Raw genomic sequence first — 19,637 nt, 5'->3', positions numbered from 1 at the left:
AGAGTTTTGGCTGAGAAGCTCAGCTAAGTGACAGACGTTTCAGTGAAGACATGCTGAACAAGCTTTACAGTGACAGATACTCCTTCTACTACTACTGCTACTATTACTACTAATAATAATCACAATGAAAATAAAAACACTTGAAATATTATAATAATGATAATAAGAATGATAATAAGAACAAAAAAATAAAAAATAAAATAATAATAATAATAATAATAATAATAATAATAATAATAATAATAATAATAATAATTATAATAATAATTATAATTATAATAATAATAATAATGATGATGATGATATAATGATAATAACAACCCTAGTAATAATAATAATAATAATGAAATTAATAGATAAACGAAAAAAAAAAAAATTATAATAACATCTACTAACAGATATGGATTTAACAGAGTCCAAGAGCAAACATTAAGGTAGATCATGGTGCAGTGGTTAGGAGTTCCACGGTTGGGGTTAATATTTACTTTAATACGTGTTTTGTCATTCAGAAGAGCAGTTAATCAGTATTTTCCACAGTAAAGGGGGTAAATGTGAGCCGTGATACTCTAGAGGGAAGTTAGGTGTGTTTTTGCCAACCAGGATGGAACTTAAGTGTGCATTTTGGCTCCCAGAAGGGCACTTTAGCTCTCATTTTGGCTACCAAAAAGTTAGTTTAGAGTGTTTTTTCCAACAATTTCTACAGTTCTAAACAACTAAAAGAAAAAATTTCTGCTTTCTTTAAACATTTGAATAGATGATTACTATTTAGCTGGTGCAAAAGCATGTTTTACGTTACATGTTTACACTCCTGTAAAGGTTTATTTTTTATTAAACATCTCTTCATCAGACCATCTGTGTGAGCTTGAAGGTTCATACTTGCTACCAATTTATTTATTTTTTTATTTATTTTTATTTATTTATCTATTTATTTAGCTATTTCTTCGATTTTTTTTTATTTTTTTTTGGTTTGCCAGAGCATTTTTTTAATCCATTGCTTTTATTTTGAAATCTTTATGAAGCATTTCCTTCGTAAATATCGTGACATCGACGAAGGAACTTCTCGCCAGACAATTGACGTCAATGGCCAAAACAAACTCTGTACTGCCCCCACGTGGAACAAAACACAAACACATGAGCTCTGTGGAAATTTTCAGACATTTGAAAGTTTTCATCTTTGAGCAAAAGAGGCAGATTGTGAGAGCAAGGTGTTATTCTTTAATATCAGAGACTGTTCAATAAAAACAAGGGAGAGTGGGTCTTATAAGGTTTATTGTATCTTTATCTAAAATAAAAAGACAACAACAATACCTGTGACACTTTTATCTTCTGTCTAAATTATTTTAAGTCTTCTTTCTCAGGGTTCTTGTACTTAAGGAGCACAGGGTAAGTGGTTCCTATGTGCTTCTGGTTGTAGTGGTGGCACACGATCTCCACGTCATAAAAACTGAACTGGACTTTGACACGCTCGTTGGGTGAGGTGAGGAAACAGAGGGTGTAGAGGGCGAACTCAAACTCAGGACTGACGCCGATGAAGATGCTGCCCTTGGGCTTTATACCGTTCTTCCAGCTGAACTGTAGCGCCAGGATGTGTTTGTTCTCATCGGGCTGCAGCGAGACAAAGAGGAAGGGTTAGAGAGGGATGGAAGGGTTAGAGAGGGATGAAAGAGAGGCCTGGTGAAGGATGGAGAGACAGGATGGAAGGACTGGGTGAACAGTACAATGAGAAAGCTGAGAGGCCTGTAAATGAGTTATTATCAGGTCTCACTCAGGACTATTTTAGCACCTTGACAAAAGCATTAAGCAAGATTCAAACTAGTGAAAACACTCAGAGTAATCCTATCACTCTGTGTTAGATATCCAACAAACCGGTTTGGGAGGTTTCGTCACCATACCTGAGGTGAATTTGCGTTGTAGCTGTAGCCTTTGTAGTCGACGTGCCCCAGCTTTTCTTGGAGGTAGAGCTGGATCCAGTTGTGAAAGCCGATCACCGTCCGCCTTCCTCTCGTCTCTCCGACAAACACATGTTCAAACCCTGAGGAGTCAGGCCTACAGAGAGACAGAGAGACAGAGAGGAAGACATCAGACCTCAGATCCACTGCTTCATTTTTCAGGCCTCGTTTCTGCCCCAAGCTCAGCTCATTTCAGTTTAAACTGGACAAAGTGTGTCTGTCCAGCTTCCTCCATCCTGAATAAACCTCATATCAGCCATGTTCTGTTTAAAGCAGCAGAGACTGGATGTGACAGAGTGGGTTTCTCAGAGTGGGATGGTTCCCAGCAAAGTGCCAGATTCCACTGGTGAAGTGGGATTTGTCCCGTGCCAGATTCCACCCACCTGCTGGATCCTCTCCTGGCGTAGAGTTCAAACCAGATCCTGTACAGCTGCTCCTTGAACGCCGTTTTATCTGCTGGAGACAGATTCTTCTCCACCAGGTATTTATGAGCTATCTGCAAACAAACAAGAGCTGCTTTTAAAACACTGTTTCCAACATTCGTAGATAAATCTGAGCTCTAACAAACACTCGGTCCCATGCTACAGTAACAACCAGGAGAATGTGTCTATCACAGGGTCTTCCATCTGTGGCTTTAAAAAATATTATTTAATAAAGAGTTTTTATTTTTCTTCCAGAGGGTATTGATGATTAAAGACACTGACACTAAATAAAATCCTGTGTTAACATTTAGTTGAACTAAATCTTCATCCCATCTGTCAATAAAGCCTGCCACCGCTCTACTTCACCTCCTACAACATCAACAGCCCACCAACTTTCCATGCACCTGTGGATAACCTCAAGTTTTACATGACTGATATGTGGGAAGATATTAGCAAACAACAATAAACAATGAGATTAGCAATATCAATTTATTTTCAAATTCAAGTATTATTTCAAAATTTTTTAAATTAAAAAAAAAAAAAAAAAATTCACTTTTCCTTTTTTTAATTTCAAAACGAATTGAAAGTTTTTGCATATTTTTTACAATTCTATTTTTTATTTTTTGCAAATGTTAGATTTTTAAAGGGCATATTTACAAAAGGCAAATCTGGAAAAAAAATACAGATTTAAAAAAAATGATGAGTTGAGCAGTAAAAATCAGTCCTGTTACCAAATTCAATAATCATTTCAAGATTTAAGAAATTATTGAAAATGTTTTCAAAAATTAATTAATTGATATATTTTTGAAAATTTTTGAAAATTCAAAATTTTTCAGTTTTTGCATAGATTTTAGATTTTATTTTTTTAAAGTTTTTTTTGCATTTTTTTAATTACTGAAAAGTATTGGAATTTCAATTTTTTGACATTTATTCAAATTATGAAAAAGATCCAAATTTTTCTGATTTATTTTTTTCTGAATTTTTTTTTACAACTTATTGAAAGTTTATACATTTTGCAAATTTATGAAATTAGCGACTTCTCATTAAAATATATATATATATATATTATTTTTACAATTACAAATGTTTTCCAAATAAAAAAAAGACATATTTTATATTATTTTATATTATATATATTTTATATTATTCAAACACAGAATTCTACCAGTTTAGATGATTTTTCACTAATAATAATGATCATTTTTAATATTGAAAAAAATAGTCTAATACCTTTAGATTTAACTCAACCCTAAGCAATGCTACAACAACACCAAAAACAACTACAGGGTATGAAAGTGTCAGTCTATCCAAAGAGATTTGCTCAAATCTAACCATTTAAATCCTGTATTTAAAGTCTTGGTCCCTCGAAGATGTAACAGAAATATTTCTCAAAGACCTGCCTTTGTGGCTCACGCTATTAGCATGTTAGCCAGTGGTAATCCTGCAGAAGGTGTTGAAATGTTAAGTGTCTTTGTGAGGCACAGCTACGATGGAGCAGGTGTTTTTTTGAAGCCGGCTCAGGTACCTTCATGGTGGGACTCTGAATGATGGAGTCAAGGAACTTGTGGTTCTCTGCAACCTCCTCAGGGGTTACTATTTCTGGCTCCCCAGTGTCGCTCTCATAGTTATCCAACAGGGAGATAAATGCTGCAGAAACACACACACACACACAGTCTTCAGAAAGTGATGGGATGGAAAGCAACTTTGCACAAGTTAAATGCACAAACTCTGAGTTTATAAGAGTAAAAACTCAACATGTGACAAATATCCAGCTCCCTGCACGGCCCAGGTGATGGACAGCAGCTCCTAAAGAGAGAAATCCTGTGTTTGTCAGTGGGACAGCAGCTGCAGGGCGCTCTCTGAATGCAAACTGTTACATAACACAGCTCTGAGTATGACTCCTCTCACAAGCAATAAAACAGGGCTCAGTGAAAACATCACAAGACGAGAAGTGCTGGAGGGGAGCTTCAGCAGTTACTTCACAGACGGAGAGGAAGAAGAAGAAGAGGAAGAAGAAGTCAGTGATCAGGAACATCTTCCTGCTCACAGTGAACTCGGCGTGCTCCGTGTGCTTATGCAACACGCCACCGCTCGTCATAAGGAGATTATCAGTAGATGAAAAGGCTTTACTCTGACAGGGGGATCGTATCAAACCGGTTATCAGTGACGCAGAGTGTGAAGACATCATGACAAATCAAACACTTTCTGACGGGTGGTTGTGTAAGAAGCACAGACTAATTCCTCATCCAGAAAATCCAGCTGCAGCCTCATGGAGACACAAACACAGATCCAGAGGCTCCTGGAGCTGCGGGGCCAAACCCAGTGAGCAGGGGCCCCAGATACACTCACACAGAAAGGTCTCCTTCTTGAAAATGTTCTCATCCACAAACGTAAACAGAGGATATCCTGATCCATCGTTGTCATCCAGGGCCATGGTGTCTCCAGCTTTACCCTGCAGCAGGAACACAACCACAGAGTTTTACATTTAGACATGTTACTTTTATTTATTCATTGTTTGTGTGTGAACGTTTGTGTGTGTGGCCCACCTTCAGAGAGATCTTATAATCTTTCCCAGGTTTGAGTCTGTTCACGTCGTTGTCCCACAGCTCCTGCACCATGGCCGACAGCTCTCTGTCACTCTCGATCATGGTGCTGTCTCGCTCCAGCTCGTGGTCCCACAGTGGATCAAACATCAGTCAATCTGTGACAAGACAGAAACAGCTCGTTATGAAAATGTTATTTTACACACACATTTTGATAATTTGTGTTTTTGACCAAGAGACGTCGGTATCACGGCTGCAGTTTAACCCTAAACCTTTTTGATTGACATTCTTCTGATTGACACTCTGCTGATTTTTGTTCAATAGCTGCAAAAGTTTTCACTAGAAAAAAAGAGTCGTGCAAAGCCATCAGTAAATGTGCAATGTAGTTTTTGTTAATCATAATAAAGACATTAAATAACCTTAGCTTTTTAACGCTTTTATCAGCCTTTCTAACCGAAAAATAACTCAATAGGTCATCATCAGTTTTCTGGAGACAGCTGTTAACTTTAAAACATTATCACAGGACAAAATTTAAGGATATTATTTACACATAAAAAAATAAAAAAGGCATCTTTAGAGAATTTACATCAATATGACACAACACAACAAATCCATGTGAGATCAAACTGAAAAAAGCGATGTCAGGTACGGTACAATACAATACGGTACATACAGTGCATTACAACACAATCTACTATAAGATGATATTATTAAATCTGAGATATCATAAAATATGACGTAATAGAACTGGAAGGATGGGATTTAGCCCTCCATACCATAAAATATAGAATAAAGCATAACAAGATGGTGCTGTACACTACGGTACGGTACATTACAATAAGACATGATTTGATTTGATATAATACAAGACAAGACAAGACAATACAGTACAGTTTGTATGACACGACATGATAAGATACGGTACGATAGGATACAAGACAAAACAAGACAAGATGGTACAGTATGGTACGGTACAATACAACATGATATGATATGATATGATTCAATTTGATATGATATGAGACAGGATGAGATGAGATAAGACAGTATGGTATGGTACAGTATGGTACGGTACATTATGATACAATATGATTCGATACAATACAATACAAGACGAGACAAGACAGTACGGTACAGTATGCATGATACGATAGGATACAATACGAGACAAGACAAGATGGTACAGTACAGCACGGTACAGTACATTACGATACAACATGATTTACTGCTATACAATAAAATACAAGACAAGACAGTACGGTACTGTATGTATGATACAACATGATATGATTCCATAACATACAATACGAGACAAGACAAGACAAGACAAGATGGTATGGTACGGTACGGTACAAAACAAAATGATATGATATGACATGATATACTTCAATATGATACGATATGAGACAAGATGAGTCGAGACAATACAAGACAAGACGAGACAAGACTGTATGGTACGGTACTGAGCAGTATGGTACTGTATGGTATGGTACGGTACAATACAACATGATATGATATGAGACAAGATGAGACGAGACAAGACGAGACAAGATGGTATGGTAAGGTACTGTATGGTACGGTACTGTATGGTACGGTACTGTATTGTATGGTACTGTATGGTACGGTACAATACAACATGATACGGTACAATACAACATGATACGGTACGATATGACATGATACGGTACGATATGATACTATATGGTACAAAAACACATGAACCGAAACAACACTGTACAACAAAAAAGCAGAATATAATACGAGACTTCTATAAAACCAAACCATCCGATACAATGTGACGTGCTCCTGCTCACATTTTACATTTCAGTGCGTTGCACTAGTTTTTAGTTTTTAAATTTTTAGTGTTTTATTACAATGTTTTCTATCTTTTTTTATTGTTTTTATTGTTATATTTATTTATTTCTATGTATTGTGTTCAGCACTTTGATGGACTGCTGTCTCCTTGAAGGTGCTCTATAAACAGAGCTGACTTTACTTGACTTGACAGTATGAAATGAGCTGATGCAGTACTTTACTGTATAACAGGGGCTCTCACACTTTTGTAGACCATGGACCCCGTTCAGGTAAAACATTTTTCCAAGGTCCATCTCATTAGCCTAACACTGATTAGCATAATATCAACACTATATGAAAGTCTACTTTGTAGTAGAATCAGGCTAAATTTATATTTCCCAAGCCATTCATTTTATAAACAGACTGGCTTTTATGTGGGGCCGTCTTTTTATCTTTTTGTCTTTTTGTCTTTTTGTCCTTTATCTTGTCTTTTATTTCTATCTAACTTCAGTTTTATTGTCCTATTAGAGTTTTTATTGTTTTATCTCTTGCTCATTATTTTATCATCGCTTTAATTATTTATTACAGTCTTAATATTGTCTTTTTATATTTGCTGTCCTGCTTTCTGCTCTCTCTCCTCTTTTATTGTCTTTTCTTTTTTCTTGCTGATTGATGTTTAAGCTTTTATTTTTGGACTTCATGGTCTCATTGTATATTAGAATAGAAGAAGGGAAGAGTTTACAACATATAGACACACACATTGTGTTATACTCCACCATAACATATTAAAGATATAATATGAAAACTGTACATTGTACTCTGGAGCCTCAGATCTGGACTCATGTAGCTCCCTCCTTTTAGGGCCTAGTGACTGAATGAGTAACACTCTCTGTGAGGACGAGACTGACAGGTGTCACAGCTTTTTACCTGAAGTGTAAAACCAATGACTCACACACCTGGCCTGAGGACACTGACCAGTCTACGGCTCTGGATGAGACATGTTAGCTTCTCCCGCTCAGCTCAGGTACAGCAGCACCTCATGACTTCATCCCACAAAAACATGGCTGACTGCAGAGTCCACATCCATGTCCCTGAGACCTGAGACCTTTACCCACATCCCATCAGCCACCACACCACAACCCACTGACCTTGGTTCCTCCTGTGTGTTCCTGCTCTTGTGGTCCAGGGAGGAGACCTGTGGAGTGCTCTGAGGGTCGGTGGGCTCCTCCGGGTCGGTCAGGCTCTGCTGCTGCTGGTTCCTGTGTGTGTGAGAGCAGGAGTCTTTACGGGCATAGTAACAGTTCAGGCGGTCGGTGGGTCGGTCGGTCAGTCTGTGTGTGGAGAAAGACCGGCTGGGGCTGCAGGGGGGAGAGGGGCCGTTTTAAAGGGTTATCCCCTGTCAGCAACTCTAGCCAAAGGGATTACACCATGTTGTCGTTCCTTTTCAATCTCAGGCCTAAACGTGGGCTCTTTGTTTCTTTAGTGTTTCATTGTGTCCCTCCCTGTCACAGCATAACCTCTGGATTACAGGGTAAATATGGGTCACTTTTCAGATAAGAAGGTGGAAAGGCCGAGCCGGTCTTTAAACGCCACACAGAGCCATTTTTAAGAGGATGGAAGTAATCCAGGTTTGGGAATATTCAGCTGTGACTCTTGATCGATATGTCTTCATCTTTAGACTGAATATTTAAAAACTATGGAGTGAAATTAACGCTCAATCTGTTACATCATCTCAGTGGGAATATTTTTGATCAAAAAAAGTTAAGAAAACATAAAATATTTTTTAGTCCTTGTTTGTTTCCACATGTATAGGCTACCTTTTGATATCATAGTTTCTCTGATTTTATTTGAGAAATTTGGACAAAAAGTTGCACTTATAACTACAAATTAAATTATATAGAGACAATTTTTTAAAGTTTTTCACAGCTGCCGAGATAAAAAAATCTTTCCACCTTTTGTCTCACCACCTGTATGTCCTTTCTCTTTTTTTGCAGCTACGACAAACGCCACATAACCAACCAGGTGTGTGAGTTTGGTTCCCCTGTTATGATCCCCAAAGATGGTTAGGGAGGGAGGAGAGCACGAGCTGTAAGAGTAAACCTGGGATAATTAAAGCAGGAGGAAAGTAAATGGTGATGGAAAAAAACTTTTGTCAAAAACACTAAAGAAGCTGGTCTTGTGAAATAAAATCCAAACACTAACAAATCAAAAAAACAACGTTCGCAAGGGGTTCTAACTTCAATCTCTTTGACTCCTTTGCAGTGGCTCCTTCTAGCTTTGAAAAATTTAATTGAAAAAAAAGAATTTTATTTAATTCAAATAATTATAAAATAAATTAAAATCTGTTAAAATTTAAAAAAAAATCTTAAAATACAGATTTTAATTCTGTATGAATGGATTCATTTCACTGACAACGTGCCGGCTTAATATACATGATTGAGACATTAGAAAACAACAAAGAAATAATAAGTTAAGCAATGTTATCAACTTAATCATTATTTCATTCAAGTAATCTTACAAAAAATGTTATTTTTTGTCATTTGTATTAAATTTGTATTTTTTAATATTTTGATTATTTTTGAATAATTATTATTATTTATTTATAAGTAATAAATCTATTTAGAAAAAATATTATTTTTTTCTAAACAGTTTGAATTTTTTTATTTGATATTTTTGCAAATTCTTGGATTTTTTTTTTTTTTTTTTTTTGCATATTTTGGATATTTAAGATTTTTTTTTTAAAGTAATTTTTTATATTTCGCACTTCTTTCTCAATTTTTGTTGATTTTTCTTATTTTTTTATTTAACCTTTATTTAACAAGATGAGTTAAATAAAGTTCAAAAAACTGTTTCAAGTTGAGCAAATTTGTAAAATTTCATTTTTTTCTTCTATATATATATTTTTTTGTTGTTGCAAATGCTTACAAACCAAACAAAAAATAAAGACACCACTTCTACAATTCAAAAAATACTTATTGACAGGGTGCTGGCTAAATATACATGACTGATAGGAAGACCTCAGCAAACGAAAAAATTACGAGTTAAGCGATTATATTGTTATATTTTATTGAATTTAAGTACTCTTTCAAAACTTTTGAAATTATTGCTTAATTCTGACATTTTTGCAATTATTTTTAGATTGTTTTTTTATTTTTGCAATTTTTTGCAAAATTTTTGCTTTTTTTTAAGTTTTAGAAATTTTTGCAGTTTTGAAATTTTTGCAGATTCATCTAAAATAAAGTCTAAAACATACTAAAAAATAAATTCAAGACGCATATATATATATATAGATATTTAATAATTATTCACTAGATTTTAACTAAGTACAGAATTTTACGCACTTCTTCTTCCTTTTCTTTATTGTGAAGATAAAGTAGATTTTGTGGCTCCTGAATGACTTTAATCCAGGTGAGCTGAGGTCAAACGGCTTCTATGACAGTAAAGGTCGCAGACCCCTGGTCTAACATGTTGAAGAAAAACAACTTCCTTTCTCAGAAGAAGCGATGAAGCCATCCACCCACTGCCAACCCTGTTTTTATACTCCACAGGTGTTCCTCAGGGCTTGGTTTTAGGTCCCCTCACTGTTTGTATGCTCTTGGATAAACAGATGTTTCCAACATAATATCTTATTTGTCCAACATCAAAAACAGGATATCAACTTACAAAACTGCAAAAACTGAAATCTTATCAAGTGTTTTTGTCTTATTTTCAGTAGAAAATGTCTTTTTAGACTTAATCTGAGCCACATTCACCTGACCAGTCCAGAAAAATGTCTGATTTCAAGTTATTTAAAGAAAAAAATGAGGTCTAAATTACTGTAACAAGTCTAGATCAAGCAGTTTTTTTCTTGAAACCAGACAGACAAACCCAGGATCAACTTTAGCCCCTCAGCTCGCTTCCTGGAGTGTTTCACTCTCTTAGTATTTCCCCAAACAAAACAAACAGACGTGACAACGTGAAGGGTTTGAACTTTTAATCAGAGGAACAGTTTGATGAACGAGCTCTGACAGGATCCTTCCCGTCCTGTGTTGATGTTTCTGAGAAAAAAAGTGAACCTGTGCGTGAACTGAACGATGATTGTCGTTTTCCAGGGATCCTTCCTGAAAACGCTCTGACACGTGTGACAGTTTCTGAGGCGACTGCTTCAAAACACGGACGCAGCTTCAAACACAACTGATCGAATTTACAAAGAAGAAAGAAAATAAATTAATGTCATACAAAAGAATATTTGTAGATTTCTTAAACATAATCAAACTTGTCTGTCTTCTCTTTGACACAGTTGTTTGGCATTAAACAGAAGCGTAGAGGTGGTGGTAAAATCATCCGGCCCCGCTTTAACTCGCCACCTTCATGACTTCAAATAACTCTCACTCAAAAAACATCAGGAACACGTTTCCCCAAACTAACGGCATAAAATCAAACTTTTTAACCCAACAGGTTTTTCTCAGAACAGCTGCAGAGACAGATTTACTGTAAACGTCCGTTCCTGTTTCTGTGTGTGTGTCTATGATCCTTTGGTGAGCAGACTTCATCTTTCATCATCAGCGTTTAAACCTCATCATGAACTCATGTTGCATTTCTCTGCAGTCAGCGTGAACATTTCCTCTCAGAGCTCAGGCTGTCGTGATGGACAATGACTTCTGATGGTGAAAATTAAAATAAAATAATATATAATCGGCTGAATGATAGAGGGAGATCTCTTTTAAAACATAAACTCTTCACTTCTATCACGCTCTTTCTGTTTCATGGTCATTCTTTTTTTAACCCCCCCCAAACCAAATCTGTCAGAAAGTTCATGAACATCAACACTGGTAGATGGATGCTGTGGTACAGCCGTGTAGCTGCAGGTGTAGGAGGAGCCACGTGTGATGGTGATGGGGTAAAGTGCATTCAGGTGGAGCAACCAGCTGAGAGGTGCAGCGCCGCTGTCAGTCCTCCTCGTCGCTCCAGAAGGCGTCGTCGTCCATGTCCACACCCTGGAAGAGTCTGCAGCGAGGAAAGAGACGTGTTAACACCAGCGCAGACGCTCAGAGGCGCATTTATCAGTCAGGAATCAGGGTGTAGAAATGAGTTTACAGCAACGCGTGATTTATGAAACATGCACGGCAAAAAACAAAGATCTTATTAAGTGTTTTTGTCTCATTTTTAGTAAAAAGTGTCTCATTATACTTGATATGAGTCACATTTAACTGGTCAGGCCAGAAAGATGTCTTGTTTCAAGTTATTTAAAGAAAAAAAATGAAGTATGAATTTCTTGCAAAAAGTAAAAAAAAAGAAAATCTGCCAAGAAACAAGACAAATCTGCTCAAAATTTTGCGTGAAACTAGAATAATGTATTAAATCAAGAAACTTTTCTTCCATTGGCAGATTTTTTTTATTTGTTACAGCAACTCAGAGCTCATTTTGTCTTTAAATAGCTTGAAATCAGACATTTTTCTGGACTACTCAGGTGACTGTGGCTTATAATGAGTCTAAAAATACTTTTTCTACTGAAAATAAGACAAAAACACTTGATAAGATTTCAGTTTTTTGCAGTGTGAACACCTGATCAGCTGTTGAGAAATGGGGCAGCTGAAAACAATTGTACTCTAAATAACAGGCCCTCAAATATTCAAGGTTCAGCAGCCAAACAAGAAATGAATTATGGGAAAAAAACATGGAGAGAGGTAGAGAGAAATGACAGTCCTAAAGAAAAACATCTGCATGAGATCGCTGCAGCCGTCAGCAGCGTGGATATGACATCAACTGTTTACAACATGGACGTAGTCTCACCAACATCACTGTTTCTGAAACAGAAAACGAAGCAGATCGGCTATAGCGGCCATATTGGTAGTGGCAAGGGCTTCACCTACAGCCATAGGGCGCCTGTTGGTCACGTGACCCTCAGCTGTGCCTCTTATTGGGTGAGCTCCTGATCGTAATATCCTCTGAACGACCGAGTTAGAAAAACATTCACCCCCCGTACAGTGGGAGCTGGTAGTAAAACTATCGACTCAGACAGGAGACGTTTTTTGAACCAGGCTGTAAATAGGTTAATTTCTGCTTTCAGCTTTTTTTGGCTTGGTGTGTTTGTGACTTCCTGTACTTCCAGAGCCAGCCTCAAGAGGGCGCAGGAGGAACAGCAGATTTTAGCACTTCAGCATTGACTCATATTCTTTTCTTTAGATTTTGAATTCACACATCCTTCATTTATACTTTAATTAATCAGTAGGGATGCACGATATATCGATTTTGGTATCGGCCGATCTTAACTCATTAGCTGCTGGCTTTTTTAGAGCATCTTTAACGATCTTTAAGACCCAAATAATCTTGTTTTCTCTGACTCTAAACACTAAAACTACCTAAGAAGAGTGGACCCTCTTCTTTTAAGCCTCTCTTCCTGTTTTTGATCCAAAAATCAGAAAAAATGTACTTTTTCTGATCATGTTCATCCTGGGCGCTGCATTGTTTGATCCTCTCCATGGTCGTCTTTTCTCACGATTGCGTCGCTCTAAACTACCTCGACACATCAGGGCAGATACAATAAGAGTTTTTCTTCTTTCTGCTTCTTTTCATTCAGTTTTAGAGACCTTTTATCTTTTTAATTTTATTTATTTATTTATTTTATTTATTTATCATCTATTTATTTTTTTTATTTTATTTTTTATATATATATTTTTATGTTTTTTTTTATATTTTTATGTTTTTTTTATTTATTTATTTTTTATATAAAATAATAAATAAATACATAATACTAAATAATAATAATCATCATCATCATCTCAGACTGTTCTTTTTTTTTTTTTTTTTTTCAATACCAATATTGATATCAGTAAATATAGGTATCAGTCAAAATTTTCATATCGGTGCATCCTTATTAATTAGTCTGTGATATCCGACTGTTAGAGCCAAAAATTAGTTTTTATTCCTCTGGCATCAAACTTGTGAATTCAGACCTGACGGGACGTATGAGCGTACGTTTTTCGTTCACGCCTTGAATAAACGAGGGTCAGTGTGTGTAAGTGATGCGTATCAGAGGGTGAAGCACTCACTGGCTGTAACACGGTGAACCTGGGTTGTTGTAGTGGCTGTACGGGTTGACTTTGCTGAGCTGGCCCAGGCACAGCCAACAGAAGTACTGTTTACAGGACGTGCACGTCATCTTGTTACAGCCGTCAGCTTTCTGCACACACAGAGAAACAGCTTCAGTCAGACAGGAAACACCACCACTCAGGGTCATTTTACACCAAAACTCCTGCACTGTGACCAGCAGGGGGAGCCATACCTGTATGTTCGTCCCACAGCGGGGGCAGGCTTTGCAGTTCTCGCTGAGCCAGTCTCTGCTAAAGGACTCTTCCACTGCTTTCTGGATCACCCTCTTCCCAAAGCGCTGCTCCATGAACTTTTTATCAGCGTCTGAGGCCGACAGGTACTCGTCTCTGAGGTTACGCAGCTCGTCTGCAGAACGACACAGAAGGAGGGCTTAGATTACAGGGAAAACACTTTTAGTCAAACCTGTCAGTTAGCAGTGAGACTAAGTTATATACATATTTATTAAATAAATGAATAAACCTCCTGTGTCACACTCAGGTATGAAGCACCAGGTTTTGCCGTTACCTGCGTTGATTTTACAGTTGGAGAGACCATGATATCCCAGCTTGCACAGCGTGCAGAAAGCGTACTGGCAGGCTGAGCAAATGCCCATGGTTGTGTCCGGCTCCACCATGACGGCGGTGCCACAGTACTGGCGAGGGCAGTAGACCACGTCGGCCATGAGGTCCAGACTGGACTGAAGCAGCAAACGGTCATAGCGGGCGAAAAGCTCCTCATCCACCAGCTGCTTCACCTGAGAGACGAGCAGATCAGGATGTAAGAGGTCAGCACACACACACACACACACACACACAGACACACACACGTCCAGGTGCACCTCCTCACCTGCAGCGGCGTTGCTACCGAGGTGCATTTGGGCTCAGGGCAGTTAAGGCACTGAACGTTGCCGTCCCGTATCTGGATCTGGAAGTACTCGGTCATGCAGACCTTGCAGTAGACGTGCTGGCACTCCTTAAAGCAGAGGCAGAGGGAGCCCAGTTTCTCCATGAAGCAGATCCCGCAGCAGAAGACCTTACTGTCAAACACCCTCTGACGCTGGGCCTCGTCAAAGTCCAGGAGCTGAGGTAGGAGGTCCGCACGGGGGTCCAGCAGGAGGACAGAGCGCGGGTCTAAGTGAGACGACGAGGGGTCGGACTTCTTCTTTATTTCTCTTTTGTTCTCCTCTGAGTTTTCAGACACACTCCCACACGGTGCCAGCGCTGGAGGAAATCAGAAAATCAAAAATCAATCTCAGAAAAAGAGACAGAGACGTTTTTTAAAACAGCTTTCTACCTGTGGCAGCAGAGTCCGTCTTCCTGCGCTCACCACATGCTTTACTCCCCCCCCTGGTTATCTCAAGAGGAGACTGGATCCCCAGGAAGTCCAAAGCCTCCTCTTTGAGGAGCTGGATCCATGTGAACAGGACCACGCAGCCTTGGTTCTCCTCCCACAGCTCATCCAGGCGCCTGCACAGAGCGCTCATCTGAGGGGACCAAACAAAGACTTCACAGAGCGGGTTTCTGAGAGGGAGGTAAAAACTGATCCACAGACGCTGACCTCAGCCTCACCTGTGCTCTGGTCATCCATTTGGAGCTGAGGGTGAAGATGGGCGAGGATGTGGAGGGGTAGTCTGGAGGGAGCTCGAAGTTAAGCACCAGAGGAGGCAGGAAGCAGATGTTATATTCCACTTCCTTCTCTCCTGAGAGGAACAGAGAGAAACATGGTCGTCTCTAAGGAAACACAACTCAACAACGTGTTTCTGAAGAGTAAAAATAACAAGAAGAAAGAAACATGACTGTGATCACATCAAACATGAAGTTAACTTGTTTATTTCTGTTCTTCATCCTAATACGCTGAGCGCTTCACCTTTGACTACGACTTTGAAATCAGGAGGGAGCTCCAGAAGGAGCTGCATCTCTCCCCCCTGAGCCGTCTCTGCTCGGTGAAACTCCTCCTCATCGTAAATACTTGCTAAAGCAAGCAGCTCATCCTCCTGGGCTTCCCGGTCCTCAGACATTTACATTCCTGCAGAAACAAAGACACCGCCATCAACATTCACACCTGAAGAACAATAGATCAGTCGTAGTAAGGACAAATGTCTGAAGTAACCTTAAGTCCCAACACCTTCACCCTCACTGATACTTTGATAACGTTATAAATATCACCACCACTTCTGTTATAAATACAGAATTATTAGTTGTGCTCATATGTATAGATACTAGAGATAGACTGATACGTTTTTTTAGTGCCAATACCAGTTATTAGTAGTGAAGGAGGCTGATAACTGATATTTGGAGATAATATTTATTTACAGTAAAAGTGATAATATAAACTCCAACACTTCACTTTGTATAAAGTCTTTAAGTATATCTTTATTAAACAGCTCCCAGGCTCAGACAGAAGCTGACTTATAAAGTTAAATGAACACTTTAAAAAATAAATAGCTCCCAAAAGTTTTCTACAGTAAATATAGTTTTCCAAAATAACAAAAAGTGTAACCAAACAGATGAAGTGAGACAGAGCTAGAGACAGAGAAGCGTAGCTGCATCAGAGCCAAAAAATGACAGTTTGACATTGATCTCTTATCAGCTGTCATGTTTTAAAAAAGGCAGATGTCGATAGGGATGGGTACAGAATCAGGTACTTCTGTACAGGGTATATGCTGGAACCCACAGGTTAATTTCAATACTTTTTAAAGACTTTTTTAAAAACCTTACACAAAGTTTTAAGACCTCATCGCAATTTTGAGCTGTTGGTAACAACCCATGTTTGGCAGTTGTGGTTTGAATTTACATAGAAAAGATGAAGTTGTGAAGGAATAAAGCTTGAAAGAATAAATGAAACTACAGGCAGGTTTATTGACACTCGCATTCTTGTTCCCATACAACAAGTAACAGCAGTTATTCACGGCCAACTAGCTGAAGAAACAAGAACTTGTTTCATCAAAATTTAGGACATGTGCCTCAGACTGTGTGATTTGCTTTCCATCAGATTCATTATGTGAAATCTCGCATGTTCATCTTGCTTCAACAAGACAACTTCAATGGCCGAATGCTTAACGGTACAATCAGGGGACAGCTGCAAGGACGAAAAGAAATATTCATGGATACTTTTGGAGTCGAAGTTTGAACACCTATGAAATTTAATACCTCAAAAAAACATAATTAAGACTTGTTAATACTTTTTAATAGAGGTCGACCGATATGGGTTTTTTGGGGGCCGATGCCGATGCCGATGCTTTCCAAATTTGGGCAGCCGATGCCGATCAGCATAGCCGATTTTTCCAATTTGATATTCAGGCCGCTTGTTAAATAAATATATATTTATCACATTTTTGTGAAACGCAGCAATTTCTGAGCAACTAAAAGAAATCTATGACAACAAGTCGTGTCCAGTCCTCTGAACATTTATTCAGCTTTCAAAACAATGAAATATTTTGTCTGAGTAAACACACAATGTAACAAGCAGTAGTAAACATTCACACTCTTCTTATAATGTCAAAAAAGAAATTTAAACTTATTAATATAATTTGAACAAAAGTATGTAATGTATCCAAGTGGTTCCACAAGTTTGAGGTGCTCATCTTTTTTGTGCCTGATCAAAAATTGCGTCATTTTATACAACGGATCAAAAATCTGCTTTTTAAAAGAAAATACGGCCGATGGCCGATAGAGACAAATGTCCAAATATCGGCCCGATATATCAGCCGGCTGATACATCGGTCTACCTCTACTTTTTAAGACCCCGCTGACACCCTGTTACAGGTACCAACCAAATTCTGTCAAAAGAACTGGGTACCGGTTCACGTAAAATCAATTTAGGTACCCAAACGCATCCTTGTGACTGTGAGGGAGTTGGAGAGTAGGAGATTTTCATACTGGACATAAACACAGCACTTCAGAGTTATGTATTAAAGAACAAATGTGTTAAATTGAAAAAATAAAAAAGTTTTATTATTAAATTTTAAAAAAGTACCAAAAATTGATACCGTAGAGTACCGGTATGGATAGCCAGGTACCGGGCATCTGTACCGTATCGTATCACATGTGAAAGGTACCCATCCCTAAATGCTGATATTCCTCAAAATGCTGAATATTGGGGCTGATAATTGGCCGGACACCTTTGCCTAAGTTGTGAAGTATTGGCCCATTTTGGAAAATAAAATACTAGGAAACTTTCCTTTTATTTAGAGATAGTGGTCAGATGTACTCATTTATTATCTTTAATTATGTGTAAATCAAAACAATATAAATCACTGAAAAAAAATCCACATACCCTAAAATGTTTGTCAAAGCAAGAATCACACAGGTTAAAATGGCTGTGGGAGCTCCACCTGTCCACACCTAAGCTCTGTTTGACTGTCATCAGTGTCTCTGTGTTAACACTGAGTTTCACTGATTTTCCTGATACTGAATCATGTGGAAAGTAAAAATCCAGTCCAGGGACCTGTGAGAAAATGAAGCTAAACTTTATAAATCAGTAAAGTGGGATCCAGAGACTTGGGAATTACCGATCTGTAGAGTTAAACTCTGTTAAACAGAGACATGACACAAACTGTTAGCCTTAGCATGACTTAGCTTCTCCTGGGTTTATCATGTTTGCAGTATCTGAACACTCATCAATGGCGACCAGGGTCTGAATTAATCACCGCTGTTGTAACTTCTGCTGTGACATAACGTCAGCTTACCTGAGCTAACGTGGAGGCAACACTGGCTCAAAGGTTAGCACGCTAACACGAGCTAACTGTAAGAAACTTCCGTTCTGGACGAGTTTTACGTTTCAGGATATCTTAAAAGTCTCATGAAAAGCAGTAGATACTGGGACATACAAGGAAAAACTGTCACATTAAAGACAGGAGACAGAAAAGTTGAGCTAACGAAGTAGGAAGCTAGCAGCAAAGTATGTAAGCTAGTTAGCTCGGAGTGCTAGGTGATGTAAATATTGAGTGTGTTTCAGTCAGAGCTGAGCTGTTTCCTCTTCCTGTGGTGTTTTTACAGACAGATGCTACCAAAACGACCACACTTAAATACTTTAACAGAAAACAACATAAAAAGGTTGAGATGTGTTTTTTTTCTTACCTTATTTGACCCAAGTTATAGTGACTCCTGCACTCTGACTAGTTCATGACTGGGGGCGGTGAAAGTACAGCAGCGCCTCCCTCAGGCTGCTCAGGGTATGGCAGGTCGACGCCTCTATTCAGATTGAGTTAAAGATTTTTTATTTATTTCTAAAAACATTGTGAAGGAAGATGTCTCAGGTTTGCAAAACAATGTCCTACACGTTTCAATTCTCATAATTACACAATTATGTTTTTAATTCATTTTTAAGTAATGTTTTATATATATATATATATATATATATATATATATATATATATATATATATATATATATATATATATATATATATATATATATATATATATATATATATATATATATTAGTATCTATCATTCATTTCTTTTGTATTGCTGTTGGTTGTCTGTTTTTATTAGTGCTATTACTCTGTGAAGCACTTTGGGGACCCTGTGTTGGTAAAATGTGCTATACAAATAAAAATGGATGGATGGATGGATTTTGTAAATTAAAGACGTTATTTTTTATTCACACTCTGGTGAACCTGAAATGTGCTCCTTATTACAGAATCACTCATATGCTGTTAGCTACATAACTAAGTCTATAAGACATTTATTATTTACATTTAAATTATTACTGTGTGAGCATTATAGCATATCATCATGCCAGAGTCAAAGAAATTTAAAAAGATGAAATAATGTCAATAAATAGACATGTAAACAACAGTAATAATAAATACATTAGCATAATATTATGAAAAGCAATAAAAGTACTAAATGTGC

General features: G+C 37.7%; 2 protein-coding genes across 3 annotated transcripts; both read right to left on the bottom strand.

The window, feature by feature from the left end:
- Window positions 1–1,334: 1,334 nt before the first annotated feature.
- On the bottom strand, window positions 1,335–5,025 carry endou2 (endonuclease, polyU-specific 2). The gene is made up of 6 exons (XM_074673152.1): window positions 4,918–5,025; window positions 4,721–4,823; window positions 3,897–4,018; window positions 2,333–2,445; window positions 1,893–2,046; window positions 1,335–1,605 (listed from the first exon to the last, which is right to left on the bottom strand). The coding sequence occupies exons 1-6, from the start codon at window positions 5,017–5,019 to the stop codon at window positions 1,336–1,338; spliced, it is 864 nt and encodes a 287-aa protein (XP_074529253.1). The 5' UTR covers window positions 5,020–5,025; the 3' UTR covers window position 1,335.
- Window positions 5,026–10,673: 5,648 nt separating this feature from the next.
- On the bottom strand, window positions 10,674–18,959 carry rnf14 (ring finger protein 14). 2 transcript variants are annotated; one of them, XM_074673150.1, is made up of 9 exons: window positions 18,858–18,959; window positions 15,646–15,804; window positions 15,348–15,478; window positions 15,073–15,262; window positions 14,626–14,999; window positions 14,305–14,533; window positions 13,973–14,145; window positions 13,740–13,870; window positions 10,674–11,694 (listed from the first exon to the last, which is right to left on the bottom strand). In XM_074673150.1, exons 2-9 carry the CDS (start codon window positions 15,794–15,796, stop codon window positions 11,637–11,639), a joined length of 1,437 nt encoding a protein of 478 aa, XP_074529251.1. In that variant the 5' UTR covers window positions 15,797–15,804; window positions 18,858–18,959; the 3' UTR covers window positions 10,674–11,636. The 2 variants fall into 2 exon arrangements, with proteins under 2 accessions (XP_074529251.1, XP_074529252.1); XM_074673151.1 differs by lacking the exon at window positions 18,858–18,959 and adding an exon at window positions 18,467–18,816.
- Between the last annotated feature and the right edge of the window lie 678 nt (window positions 18,960–19,637).

The sequence above is a fragment of the Halichoeres trimaculatus genome, unplaced genomic scaffold (assembly GCF_033239565.1).
Source record: "Halichoeres trimaculatus isolate MK-OKI-2021-1 unplaced genomic scaffold, fHalTri1.1 fHalTri1_scaffold_6, whole genome shotgun sequence".
Taxonomy (NCBI): domain Eukaryota; kingdom Metazoa; phylum Chordata; class Actinopteri; order Labriformes; family Labridae; genus Halichoeres; species Halichoeres trimaculatus.
This window is presented reverse-complemented; position numbering and strand designations above follow the sequence as displayed.

What these genes read in the sequence shown, in the direction of transcription:
- endou2 (XM_074673152.1), bottom strand. Translation starts at nt 5,019, where the DNA reads ATGATCGAGAGTGACAGAGAGCTGTCGGCCATGGTGCAGGAGCTGTGG. An exon ending in TTCAGAGTCCCACCATGAAG is followed by an intron (nt 2,446 to 3,896) that starts GTACCTGAGCCG and finishes GTTTGTTTGCAG; the next exon opens with ATAGCTCATAAATACCTGGT. An exon ending in ACAACGCAAATTCACCTCAG is followed by an intron (nt 1,606 to 1,892) that starts GTATGGTGACGA and finishes GTCTCGCTGCAG; the next exon opens with CCCGATGAGAACAAACACAT.
- rnf14 (XM_074673150.1), bottom strand. Translation starts at nt 15,796, where the DNA reads ATGTCTGAGGACCGGGAAGCCCAGGAGGATGAGCTGCTTGCTTTAGCA. An exon ending in CGGTAGCAACGCCGCTGCAG is followed by an intron (nt 14,534 to 14,625) that starts GTGAGGAGGTGC and finishes CTCGTCTCTCAG; the next exon opens with GTGAAGCAGCTGGTGGATGA. An exon ending in CAACTGTAAAATCAACGCAG is followed by an intron (nt 14,146 to 14,304) that starts GTAACGGCAAAA and finishes GTCGTTCTGCAG; the next exon opens with ACGAGCTGCGTAACCTCAGA.